The sequence below is a fragment of the Heterodontus francisci genome, chromosome 34 (assembly GCF_036365525.1).
Source record: "Heterodontus francisci isolate sHetFra1 chromosome 34, sHetFra1.hap1, whole genome shotgun sequence".
NCBI lineage: Eukaryota > Metazoa > Chordata > Chondrichthyes > Heterodontiformes > Heterodontidae > Heterodontus > Heterodontus francisci.
Window position 1 is genome coordinate 9,295,254 of NC_090404.1, and position 13,320 is coordinate 9,308,573.

General features: G+C 45.6%; 2 gene segments (V, D, J or C); both read right to left on the reverse strand.

Annotated features, from left to right (window-relative positions):
• Positions 1–482: 482 nt before the first annotated feature.
• LOC137349016 (immunoglobulin lambda variable 6-57-like) lies at positions 483–1,166 on the reverse strand. The segment is given in 2 exon segments: positions 483–921; positions 1,075–1,166. Coding segments are annotated over 2 exon segments (420 nt in total).
• Positions 1,167–7,928: 6,762 nt separating this feature from the next.
• LOC137349015 (T cell receptor delta variable 1-like) lies at positions 7,929–10,319 on the reverse strand. The segment is given in 3 exon segments: positions 7,929–8,520; positions 9,740–10,067; positions 10,264–10,319. Coding segments are annotated over 3 exon segments (555 nt in total).
• Positions 10,320–13,320: the final 3,001 nt, after the last annotated feature.

Genomic DNA, 13,320 nt, shown 5'->3' on the forward strand with positions numbered 1-13,320 from the left:
TGGGCAGCGACGCCCACATCCCATGAATGAATAAAGAAAAAAAGTTACATCCTCGAGCATCATGCGGAACCGTCTCGCACCGCATCTCATCATTATATCACTTCTCTGGGAATATTCTCAACTGGCACAGTCAGCACTCCGGGATTCCGCCACAGTTTAGGACCTGAGTTTCTCGGCGTCATAGTTCAGAGGGGACTTCATTGTTCCGAACATTATTCCTCGATGGTCTATTAACTAGTTACTGAATGTAATCCCTCCTTTCAGTTCATTTCCTGCCGACTGACGCGCCAGGTCTGATTGCGACTCTGGCACAGAATGCGAACTAGTTTTATATTTGTTTGACTAAGATTGAAATTTAAGGAGGTTTGGAAGAACACTCTAATCCGACATCCAATTCTGAAATTAACTTCAAGATTAATGATATTAATAATAAACATTAATCCTGTGCTGTTTTGTTAGTTGCATAGCTGTCGATATGTCTGCTTTTACACTAACATTCTCCTGTGATAAATACTGACATTCCGCCTTTCACCCACACTGTCCGCTGCTTCGTTCACGTTGTCACACTGAGGCAATGTTTTTGTACGAGGCTGCCTCTGGTTCCTGTCACTGTGTCTCTCAGCCCGCAGTAATACATCGCGCTGTCAGACAGCCGCAGGTCGCGGATGGTGAAATTCCCCTCCCTTTTCGAAGTGTTGAGAGATGCAGAAAATCGATTGCCAACGCCCTCTGCTCTGAAAACCTTTCCGTATTGAGGGATGTACATGAGGAATGTGGGAACTTTATCCCGGCCCTGACGGTACAGTTGGAAGGAATCGGGAGCAGCACTGGCCGAATAGTTGTATTTAATAGTCACCGAGTCTCCTTCGGTCTGCATCGCTGTAACGGGCTGCTGTGAGACCGAGTCTGCACCACCAACACCTGCAGAAATTTAGAAATACAGAACTTTAAGCTTTTATTACCAATTTATTCTAACTAATATCATCAGGTGACGGAACACATTGTAAATAGTGAGAAAGTAAACGAATGTCAGTGACGCCTGCAACAGAAGATTGTGTAACTTGCAAACTTTACCAGTTAAGAGAGCTGCAGCTGTGAGGAGTGAATACAAAGTAACAAACAACATATTTGCAGAGAGTTGATGGCGGATTTGAAGAGATCGGGTTGAATCCGTAATTGTTTCAGTCAAGAGTTGGGGAGATGTTCATTATCTTCCAGTCTCTCCATCGATTGGTTCATTCGTGAAAGAGTCAATAGATGACGCCCAATGAGCTCACAGTCTTTTGTTCTCCATTTCATCCAATCAGCTCACAGAGCCTTTGTTCATCAATTCATGACGTCAGGGCGGGGAGCAGGAAATGAGTGAAATTGTTGTCCTGATAACAGGGAACTGGACGAGGATTAAACCCAATATTGGCCTTTAACAGTGTCAGTCTGTTAGGTGGAGCAGTAAGGGGAAATTGTTAATGTGGTTCTGCTGTCAGTGCCGGAGGCTCCTATTAAAGGAGCTGCTCACTGACCATTGGAACCGCCTGCAGCCCATATTTAGAGGAATATTACACAGAATTACAAAGAATCTGCAACACAGAAATGCGTCATTCTGCCAAACTAGTCATTAGTTTTGTTGCCGTTCTATTATCTGTTCACAATCCAAGTCCGAGATCTGATTCAGTGCGAGGAGGAAAGTCACCTTTGCTGAAGAAGGGTCACTGAGCTGAAACATTAACTCTGCTTCTCTCTCCACAGATGCTGCCAGACCTGCTGAGTATTTCCAGCAGTTGTTTTTATTCCTGCTTTTTCTTTCCGTGTTTCTCTTTTTAACTCGCCCTCCCTTTGACTGTTTAACTCGCTGTCGTTCTCACTCCCTCTTTCTCACTCTCTATATGACCCCCTCCCCCTCCCCCGCCCCGCCATCTCAGTAACAAATTCCGACGGTGTGTTCCGACCTGAGCTTTGTACGTTTGGATCAGGATTCCCTCTGACTTCCGTCTTTGTTGGCTCGGCGCTAAACATCGAATTGGTGTTGTTTTCTCCACTGCATTCACTGCCCATGTGGAACGTGGTTTCAATGTCTTTATCGTCATTCTCTCTGTCTCTGAGTATCTCCCTCTCTCGTTTTCTCTGTCCCTGTCTGTCTCTCTCTGCCATGTTCCATGAAAGTAGAAAATCCAACTTCTCCCAGTCTCTCGGTTCAATGAGTGCTCCAATAATAGTTATAATGGATAAAAGATAACCGCAGCTCAGAGGAAAGTTTAAAGTAACAGCAGTTTCATTAAAATCCCATAGTATATCGGATAGGAGTGAATCGTGAGTCACGTTTACATTCTTTATATGTGGCATGGTGAATAACATTCTTTGTGGTTTCATTTTCAAAAGAGCAATATTGCACCGCTACGACTAGATAATAAAAATAAACAAACTGTATCATCAGGATTTAAACTGAAGATAGCTTTAACGTCTTGTGCGTGTTTATCTGCATTTTGTTGTATTGGCTTATAAATAGTCAGAAGAACATGAATAATGCTACATAATCATACAACAACACCCTTCAGTGATTTGAGAATTCATTGATTTCCCAGGTAGAGGGCCATCACCGCCAGAGGGCGCTCCCTCATCGTTCACTGCAACACAGTTGATCACACGGAACTGAAGAGGAATGAGGAAGGTTATTCTTCCCGAATTAATTAATTCTTCCAGAAAATCTCACACCCCTACACTTTACTCAGTTATCACTAATTTAATTCATTGCTTTTTGATTCTATCACTTGGCTCGGATTCCATTCCAAGTGTCGACCACTCTCTGTGTAACCAGTTATCTCCTGATCTCAGTTCTAATGTCACCTTTTACTGGACGGAACCTGTGCCACTTGCCCTGCAGCCGCAGTTCAATTGAAAGTATATTTCAAGACAAGCCCTTTCCATATCACCTGTTTATTTTATAGCTCTACGTTACTGTTTTTATGGAATTCCAGCTTCCATTTTAGTAATCGCTTTTCTCACTGTCTTTCTCTCTTATCTCACTATCTCTCTCTCTCTCTCTCTCTGATCCCCTCGCTAGCTCTTCCTTCGTTTCCCTAGTTTTCTCAGTCTGTATGTCTCCCTGTTGATTCATCTGTTTCTTCATCACTGCATCTTCGTCTATTTCCCTCTCTGTCTCTGCCATTTTCTCACTCTTCTCCCCTTTTATCCCCCTGTCTCTACCTCGCTTCCTATTATTGATTTTCTCTCTGCTTCTGTCTGCTTTTCCCTCAGACTTTCTCCCTTTCTATCTCTGTATTCCCGTCTCTGTTTCTCCCACAATCTTTCTCCCTATGTCTCCACCTGTCTTTCTATCGCTGTCTCTCCCTCAGTCTTTCTCTCTGTACCTGTAGCTCTGTTTCTGTCTCTGTCTGCCACTCGTCTGTCTGTGTTTCTTTCGCCTCCCGCTGAATAGCAGGTTTGAAAAGCAATGAATGTGCAGCCACGTTGATGTATCAATAGCTTTCGATGCACCAAAAATATCCAAATATTTATTTTGCATTCCATTCCCAGCAGCTTATCCGGGATTAGGTGACGGTTAATATTATAGAAGGCAGGATAATCAATACTGTGTTGCCAGTGCAATCTGCGCCATATTTATATCACGGATCTGCAACAATAACAAGCCTCAAACCTCTTCTCCTTAATTTTATGACACTTCCTATCCAAATTAAATGCGCATTTTACTCATTCTATTGTCTCTAGTTGAACGGAGACGAATACCAGTGTTAAGGAAACTGACCTTATCATTCTCGATGAAGCACAATAAATGTCCAGCCTTTGTGAACCCACTGGATTTCAAAACAAATCCCAGAGGGTGAAATGTCAGCATCTGCCTCACTGCCCCACTCAGTTTCCCAGCAGAGAGAGGAGGCCTTCACTACGCTTTGCCTAGGCTCGATTTGAATCCAGATCAAAGATGGTCAAAGGACAAGTGTCTGACTCGACACATCGCAGTCCTTTTTACACTTGTTCTAGGGATTTGAATGTCACTAGCAGGGCCAGCATTTATTGTCCACATCTAATTTCCCTTGAGCAGGTGGTGGTGAGCCGACTTCTTGAACCGTTGCAGTCCATGTGGTGTAGGTACACTCACACTGCTGTTCGAGAGGGAGTTTCTGACAATGACAAATAGGGCCACCAGAGGGCGCGTCAGTACGACTAACACGTCAGCATTGGATTGTTCCCTGGCCCTCAGTGAATATTTTAGTGATATTTATCTTCATCCCTGACAGAAAATATCATGAATGCCACATCAGAATTATTCCAAAATAATTTGTTTTTCCAGTAATATTCCTGATGTACCGATCGCAGAAACCAGGAAAACACAATGAATGAATTATTCATTTTCTTTGATTTTGGGCGAATGTTTTGTGCACAAAAGCGTTCGTGGTTAGAACAGTTTCTGTCGTTTCTCGTTTCCATGTCTCTTTGGTATCGACCGTTATCAGCGGTGAGACTCTGATCCACCAACCAGAGCAGATGTTTGTACAAGAGGGACAATCGATTGAAATGCAGTGCAGTGTAACCACCAGCGGCACCGAGAGTATCCACTGCTACAGACAAATACCGAACCGTGGCCCCAATCGTGGTTCAGACTCCTAATTAACCAAACAAGAATCTATAACATTCTTGGTATTGACAGCACCGCGGTATCAGACATTGGAGTGTACTACCAAGCACTGAGGCACTGTGAGACAAAGACTGAGCGCTCCAATGCAATATCTGCTACAGGTTCCTATCAGGTAATCTCTGCATATCTACTTTTCTCTCCTGTGCTTATTCCTTTGTGAGGTACAGTTCCACAAGCTCCATCCATCCTATAAGGAGAGGGTTGTTCAGACGGCCCTGAATGTATTGAATCATTTGAGAGGTACAGTTCCACATGCTCCATTCATTCGGTAAGGAAAGGGTTATTCAGACTGTCATGAATGTGTTGATTTATTTGTGAGGTACAGTTCCACATGCTCCATTCATTCGATAAGGAAAGGATTTTACTGAATTCGAACACCCAGCGCCAGGTCTGCCCCTTTAGAGTAAATTAAAATAAAAGCAAAATGTTGCAGATGCTGGAAATCTGAAATAAAACCAAAAGAGTTCTGGAAATACTCAGCAGTTCTGATGCAAGGTCACTGACCTGAAACGTTAACTTTGCTTCTCTCTCCACAGATGCTTCCAGACCTGCTGAGTACTTTCTGCCCCTTTACAGAGTCATTATCACAAAGGGATGGGATTCCCCTCAATTCCCTCCACAAGGAGGAGAGGAATAAGCTGATCATTAGACAACTGACAAGTCCAGATATAAACCATTGGCGAATGGAGCAGCGAATCAATAAACTACCTCTTTACATTTGTGGAGTGCCACAGGGATCAGTGTTGGGGCATCAACTATTTACAATTTATATCAATGACATGAATGAAGGGACCGAATGTATGGTTGCTAAATTTTCTGATGACACAAAGATCGGAAGGAAAGCAAGTTGTAAAGAGGACAAAAGCAGTCTGTAAAGAGATATAGATAGGTTAAGTGAGTGGACCACTTTGGCAGGGAGAATAGTAAAGTGGTATATTATTTAAATGGAGAGAGATTGCAGGACTCTGAGGGTCAGAAGGATTTGGGTGTCTTACTGCATAAATCACAAAAGGTTGGTCTGCAGATACATCAAGTGATTAGGAAGGCAATTGGAATTTTGTCTTTATTGCAAGGGGAATGGAATATAAAACTAAAGATTTTTGCTACAGTTATATAGGGTATTGGCGAGACGACATCAGCAGTACTGTGTACATGTTTTGTCTCCTTATTTCAGAAAGGGAGACCAACCCTGATTCAATGAAGAGTGCAGGAGAGCATGCCAGCAGCAGCACCAGGCATACCTCAAAATGAGGTGTCAACCTGGTGAAGCTACAACCCAGGACTACTTGCATGCCAAACAGTATATGCTGCATGCGATAGACAGAGCTAAGCGATCCCATAAGCAACGGATCAGATCTAAGCTCTGCTGTGCTGCCACATCCAGCCGTGAATGGTGGAGGACAATTAAACAACTAACTGGAGGAGGTGGCTCCACAAATATCCCCATCCTCAATGATGGGGGAGCCCAGCACATCAGTGCAAAGATAATGCTGAAGCATTTGCAACAATCTTCAGCCAGAAGTGCCGAGTTGATGATCCACCTCGGCCTCCTCCTGTAGTCCCCAGCATCACAGATGCCAGACTTCAGCCAATTCGATTCACTCCACATGATATCAAGAAATGACTGAAGACACTGGATACTGCAAAGGCTATGGGCCCTGACAATATTCCAGCAATAGTACTGAAGGCTTGTGCTCCAGAACTTGCCGTGCCCTTAGCCAAGCTGTTCCTGTACAGCTACAGCACTGGCATCTACCCGGCAATGTGGAAAATTGCCCAAGTATATCCTATGCACAAAAAGCAGGACAAGTCCAACCAGGCCAATTACCGCCACATCAGTCTACTCTCAATCATCAGTAAAGTGGTGGAAGGTGTCATTGACAGTGCTGTCAAGCGCTAAGCAATAACCTGCTAAGTGACGTTCAATTTGGGTTCGCCAGGGCCACTTAGCTTCTGGCCTTATTTCAGCCTTGGTTCAAACATGAACACAAGAGCTGAATTCAAGAGGTGAGGTGAGAGTGATTGCCCTTGACATCTAGACAACATTTGACAGATTATGGCATCAAGGAGCCCTAGCAAAACAAATGTCAATGGGAATCAGGGGAACACTCTCCGCTGGTGGGAGTCATAACTAGCGCAAAGGAAGATGGTTGTGATTGTTGGAGGTGAATCATCTCAGCTCCAGGACATCACTGCAGGAGTTCCTCAGGGTAGTGTCCTAGGCCCAACTATCTTCAGCAGCTTCATCAATGACCTTCCTTCAATCCATAAGGTCAGAAGTGCAGATGTTCGCTGATGATTGCACAATGTTCAGCACCATTCGTGACTCCTCAAATACTGAAGCAGTCCATGTAGAAATGCAACAAGACCTGGACAATATCCAGGCTTAGGCTGATAAGTAACATTCGTGCCACACAAGTGCTAGGCAATGACCATCTCCAACAGGAGAGAACCTAACCATCTCCCCTTGGCATTCAATGGCATTACCATCGCTGAATCCCCCACTATCAACATCCTAGCGGCTACCATTCACCAGAAACTGAACTGGAGTAGCCATATAAATACTATGGCTACAAGAGCAGGCCAGAGGCTAGGAATCCTGAGGCTAGTAACTCATCTCCTGACTCCCCAAAGCTTGCCCACCATCTACAAGGCACAAGTCAGGAGTGTGATAGAATACTCTCCACTTGCCTGGACGGATGCAGCTCCAACAACACTCAAGCAGCTCAACACCATCCAGAACAAAGCAACCCAATTGATTGGCACCAAATCTACAAACGTTCACTCCCTCCACCACCGACGCACAGTGGCAGCTGTGTGTATCTATTATTAAACTGTGTCCCCGAGTACTAGTCTCTCCCACAAGGGGAAACAGCCTTTCAACATCCACCCTGTCAATTCCCCTCTATATCTAACATTTTTTCAATAGGTTCACCTCTCATTCTTCTAAACTCCAATGGATACAGACCCAACCTGTCCAACCTTTCTTCATAAGATAACCTCACCCCAGGCGCCCCATCCCAGGTATCAGTCGTGTGAATGGTCTCTGCACAGCCTTTAACGTTTTTTAAAAATTCATTCATGTGATGTGGGCATCGCTGGCCAGGCCATCATTTATTGTCCATTCCTAATTACCTTTGAGAAGGTGGTGGTGAGCTGCTTTCTTGAAGTCCATGTGAGGTAGGTACACCCACAGTGCTATTAGGAAGAGAGTTCCAGGATTTTGACCCAGCGACAGTGAAGGAATGGTGATTTCGTTCCAAGTCAGGATACTGTGTGACTGGGAGGGGAACTTGCAGGTGGTGGTGTTCCCATCCATTTGTTGCCCTTGTCCTTCTAGTTGGTAGAGGTCACGGGTTTGGAAGGTGCTGTCTAAGGAGCCTTGGTGCGTTTCTTCAATGCATCTTGATTATAATAAGGGGTCGCCCATTTAAGACAGAGATGAGGATTTTTTTTTTTCTCAGAGGGTTGTGAGTCTTTGGAATTCTCTTCCCCAGCGAGTGGTAGAGGGAGGGTCATTGAATATTTTTAAGGCTGACGTAGATGAATTCTTGACTAGTACGGGAGTCAAAGAGTAGCGGGGGCACGGGGTCGGGAGGAAAGTGGTGTTGAGGCCACAATCAGATCAGCCATGATATTATAGAATGGTGGAGTAGGTTCGAAGGAGCCGAATGGCCTCCTCCTCTTCCTAATTCGTAAGTTCGTATGTTCGTATGTACGTCGCGTGTACAATATCCAGTTCCAGCCAATCCAAGAACAGCAAACCCACGTGACTGAGACTTTGGTTGACGCTGACTTTAATATGCCGACTGTTCAGTGTCTTCACTCGGTTCGTATTCTTCTGCTGCGAACAGTGTCGCGTTTCCTTCCTGAAATGTTAATTACAAGGATGTATTACTCGGTACAAATGAATCTATTATCCGTCATTTTGACGCTGCTAACATGTAGGTACAGGAGCCGTATTCAATAACCCGCGGTGATTCTTTTTTTTATTCACGTTGCTTCAGCGTTTAATGATCTGAATGCTTTTACAGGTCGATGCCTCTCGGACCGAGTGTTCCAGTCTCCGGCTGCGCGAACAGTCCAGAGCGGGGATTCGGTGCAGCTGAACTGCAGCTATGAAATGTCGAGCATTTACGGCATGCATTGGTACAAACAGAAATCCGGTCACGGACTGGAGTGGGTCATAAGGCGAGCATCAGCTGGGAGGGAGAGAAGTGGGCGATTTAAATTGGATCTTTCCACTGCGGCCAAACGCGGCCAACTGGTTATTGAAAACACGGAGAGCGCGGATATGGCGGTGTATTACTGTGCGATAGAGCCGCACAGTGAGAGGAAACGCGGCAGTCACTGTACAAAAACATTCCTCCTGTTTACAGTTCCGGAACAGCTGCAGCAATCTCTATAATAACACAGGGCAGGCAAAGGCGGGTCGGAGTGAGAGCAGCAAATGGAGGCTGTGAGCGGGGCTGCCGCGGGCAGGATTATTGCAGAGTCTGTCTCTATAATTCCCATTGGATAGCGGGTTTGATCAGAGATACTGACGGTCACAGCATAAAGTATCCGACTGAGGAGCCAGTCACTCCGCGAGTGTAGTCTTTGCTGTGAGAATAGCTTCAACATTGCTCAGTTGTGGGATTATATTCAATGATGCCGAATCGGTCTCTACACAGAATGTTTAATTTTTGTTTATTCCTTTATGGAGGTGGGTGTCGCTGGCAAGGCCAGCATTTGTTGCCCATCCCTATTTGCCCTCGAAAACTGAGTGACTTGCTTGGCCATTTCAGAGGGCAGTTCAGAATCGACCACATTGCTGTGGGTCTGGAGTCAGATATGGACCAGACCAGGTAAGGACGGCAGATTTCCTTCCCTAAAGGACATTAGTGAACCAGATGGGCTTCTACAACAATCGATGATAGTTTCATTACTGACAGATGTAGCTGATATTGTGATTTAACATTAGAAAATGACAAATATTCTAAATAATTATTTTGCTTCGATTTTCACACTTCACCGCCCTTATAACTGACTTCAGCTGGCGGCGCTTACGATCTACATAGCGGCGGGAGTTCCTGTACGAGCATTTACCTGATTTCCATCAGTGTGAGCCTCAGGGCGCAGTAATAAACTGCAGTGTCGGTCAGCTGCAGCCCTGAGATGGTTAAACTGGTGAATTTTGCCAAGCGGTCGAGTTGTGCTGAGAAGCGGATTTTGGCAAACTCTGCTTTATCTTCAGAACCACTTGCGTATTTCATCAGAATAAACTCAGGTTGTGTGTCTGGCTGTTGCCGGTACCAGTACAAATTATAGCTGCCGCCCCGTGTAGTATTATAGGTACAGTTTAAAGTGACCGCTTGTCCTTCTGTCTTAACACCTGAGGACAGCGGCTGAGTGACAGAATCTCCATGACTCAGATCTGAAAAACATGTTCAAACAGGAAAGGATCAAACACACAGATGTTTAATATTCAGGTTCAAAACTTGTCGGAAAAGAGAATAAGATTCGAAATGGGTTTGACCCAACTTTGACCCAACTTCGCCGTTTACAAACAATAATATGTAGGTTACAGCAGTCAGCCGGAGAATGGATTTTTACTGGGCCAAAATACTTACTGAGAAGTGATATAGTTACGAGGAATAGATAGAGACGGTTCCGCATGATGCTCCCTGAGTCTTTAACTCTGCAGTCCGGGAAATCTTGCGCCGTAGCTGAATAACAGATCCCCGCCCCACTGCACTGCTGAACCAACCAGTGCTATCAGGGAACCGCGGCAGCTGCAATCTCTCCAATAACACAGGGCAGACAAAGGCGGGTCGGAGTGAGAACTGCAAACGGAAGCTGTGGGTGGGCCTGTAACAGGCAGTGTTATCACATGCAGAATCCGTTTGTGAGGAACTGTTTCGCTGCCCTCACTTCAAAGAACAAAGAACAAAGAACAGTACAGCACAGGAACAGGCCATTCGGCCCTCCAAGCCTGCGCCGATCTTGATGCCTGTCTAAACTAAAACCTTCTGCACTTCCGGGACCGTATCCCTCTATTCCCATCCTATTCATGTATTTGTCAAGATGCCTCTTAAACGTCGCTATAGTACCTGCTTCCACCACCTCCCCCGGCAACAAGTTCCAAGCACTCACCACCCTCTATGTAAAGAACTTGCCTCGCACATCCCCTCTAAACTTTGCCCCTCGCACCTTAAACCTATGTCCCCTAGTAACTGACCCTTCCACCCTGGGAAAAAGTCTCTGACTATCCACTCTATCTATGCCTCTCATCATCTTGTACCCCTCTATCAAGTCTCCTCTCATCCTTCTTCGCTCCAATGAGAAAAGCCCTAGCTCCCTCAATCTTTCTTCGTAGGACATGCCCTCCAGTCCAGGCAGCATCCTGGTAAATCTCCTCTGCACCCTCTCTAAAGCTTCCACATCCTTCCTATAATGAGGCGACCAGAACTGAACACAATATTCCAAGTGTGGTCGCCTTATATTAAGTGGTTGAATGGATTATTCTGATAATTTATTTGTAATTCCACTAACGGAACCCTCTGGAACCAGAGGTATTGGATTTAAGGTGAAGCTAGATAAGTAGATGAGGGAGACAGAATTAGAAAGAGATGAAGTAAGGTGGGAGAGATTCGTGTGTAGCACAAACACTAGCACAAACTAGTTGGCCGAATGGCCTGTTCATGTGCATACATTCTATGTAATTTTCCAATCTAATCCTTCAAGTTCCCAGCGACAAGGATTGCATCCGCCTCTGCACCGGGCTGGTAAACAGGACAGGCCCCAGAGAGGAAAAGGAAACCCTTTAAAATTCAGGACCAAGCACATTCCTCTCACATCGAACCACCGGCTTCATTGTTTCTTGAATTCTCCAGTTTATTGACATTTATTTTAATTTTTCTGCAGTTAAAGATCTGCAGGAGCCATCTGTGTCTGTCCTCCTGCCCTCGGCAGAAGAAGCCTCCGCTCAGAGGTTCCTCTCCCCCACCTGCTTAGTGAGAGGTTTTTCGCTCTCCATCATCCCATCAAGCACTCCCAGGACAGAGACAGCACAGGCTAGGGATAGAGTAAAGCTGCCTCGACACTAGCTCACCAAACACTCCCACAGCAGACACAGCAGGGGTTAGATACAGAGTACAGCTCCCTGTACACTGTCCCATCAAATACTCCTAGGACTGATCCAGCATGGGTGAAAGACATGGTAAAGCTCCCTATAAACGCATTAAACGCTTCCAGGACAGGCGTGGCACGGGTTAGATATATAACAGACACACATGACAGGCATAAACCCTGGGAATGATTCCGAGAGACTGGTGCATATCTGACAAAATATAACATCGAGCACAAGATCTGGGAATTATTCCAATAGCCTGGGGACATCTGAAACAACGGGAAGCACAAACCCTGGGAATGATCCCACAGCCCTTGGGCCTATCTAATACACCAAGGAAGACAACCCCTGGGAATGATCCCACAGCCCTGGGGCACATCTAATACACCAAGGAAGACAACCCCTGGGAATGATTTCTAAAGCCTGAAGCCTATGTGACAAACATGGAGGCAGACTGTCTGGGTTGATTCCCAGAGCCTGTGGCCTAACAGACACAACAGAGAGCACAAACCGTGGGAATGTTTCCAGGAGACTGAGGCCAATCTGATGCAGTGACTCTATCTTTGCATTTTCGGTTCTACACACAACTCACAATCTCCATTTCTTCCGTCAGACACACACACACACACACATTCTCTCTACTTTTCTGTTCTACACATGCCCACCATCTGCTTCTACCTTTTCTGCTATACCCATTATCCCTGCTCCTCTGATAAATGTTTCCCTGGTGATCTCTGTTCCGCTCCATTCCCTCTGATACCATCTCGTTGATCAGCATCCCAGGGATCCTCTCTCCCTGCTATATTCCCTCTGATACAATCTCCCAGAACTCACTGAACATCGTCCTAGGGATTGCCTCTCCCTGCTCCCTTACTGAACATATGGGCGGCACAGTGGCGCAGTGGTTAGCACCGCAGCCTCACAGCTCCAGTGACCCGGGTTCAATTCTGGGTACTGCCTGTGTGGAGTTTGCAAATTCTCCCTGTGTCTGCGTGGGTTTCCTCCGGGTGCTCCGGTTTCCTCCCACATGCCAAAGACTTGCAGGTTGATAGGTTAATTGGCCATTATAAATTTCCCCTAGTATAGGTAGGTGGTAGGGAAATATAGGGACAGGTGGGGATGTGGTAGGAATATGGGATTAGTGTAGGATTAGTAGAAATGGGTGGTTGATGGTCGGCACAGACTCGGTGGGCCGAAGGGCCTGTTTCAGTGCTGTATCTCTAAATTAAAATTTAAAAAAATATAACCCCAGGGATCCTCTCTGCCTCCTCCATTCACTCTCATCCCATCTACCTAAACTCCATACCAGGGATCTGCCTCTGAGCTTCAAATCTTCACGACCTGAAGTTTCTCTCCTGGCCACGGGAACATCGCCGGAGGTTTCTGTTCAGACCCGAGTGTCTTCGGTATTTTCCTTCTAATGCTGAGCCGCTTTTTATCTGAACTCAAGAAATTCAGGCACGGGGTCTCCTGTGACTGAATATCACAAGGGAGGGATTTTTTTTATTCATTCATGGGATGTGGGCATCACTGGCCAGACCAGCATTTTGTTGCCCAT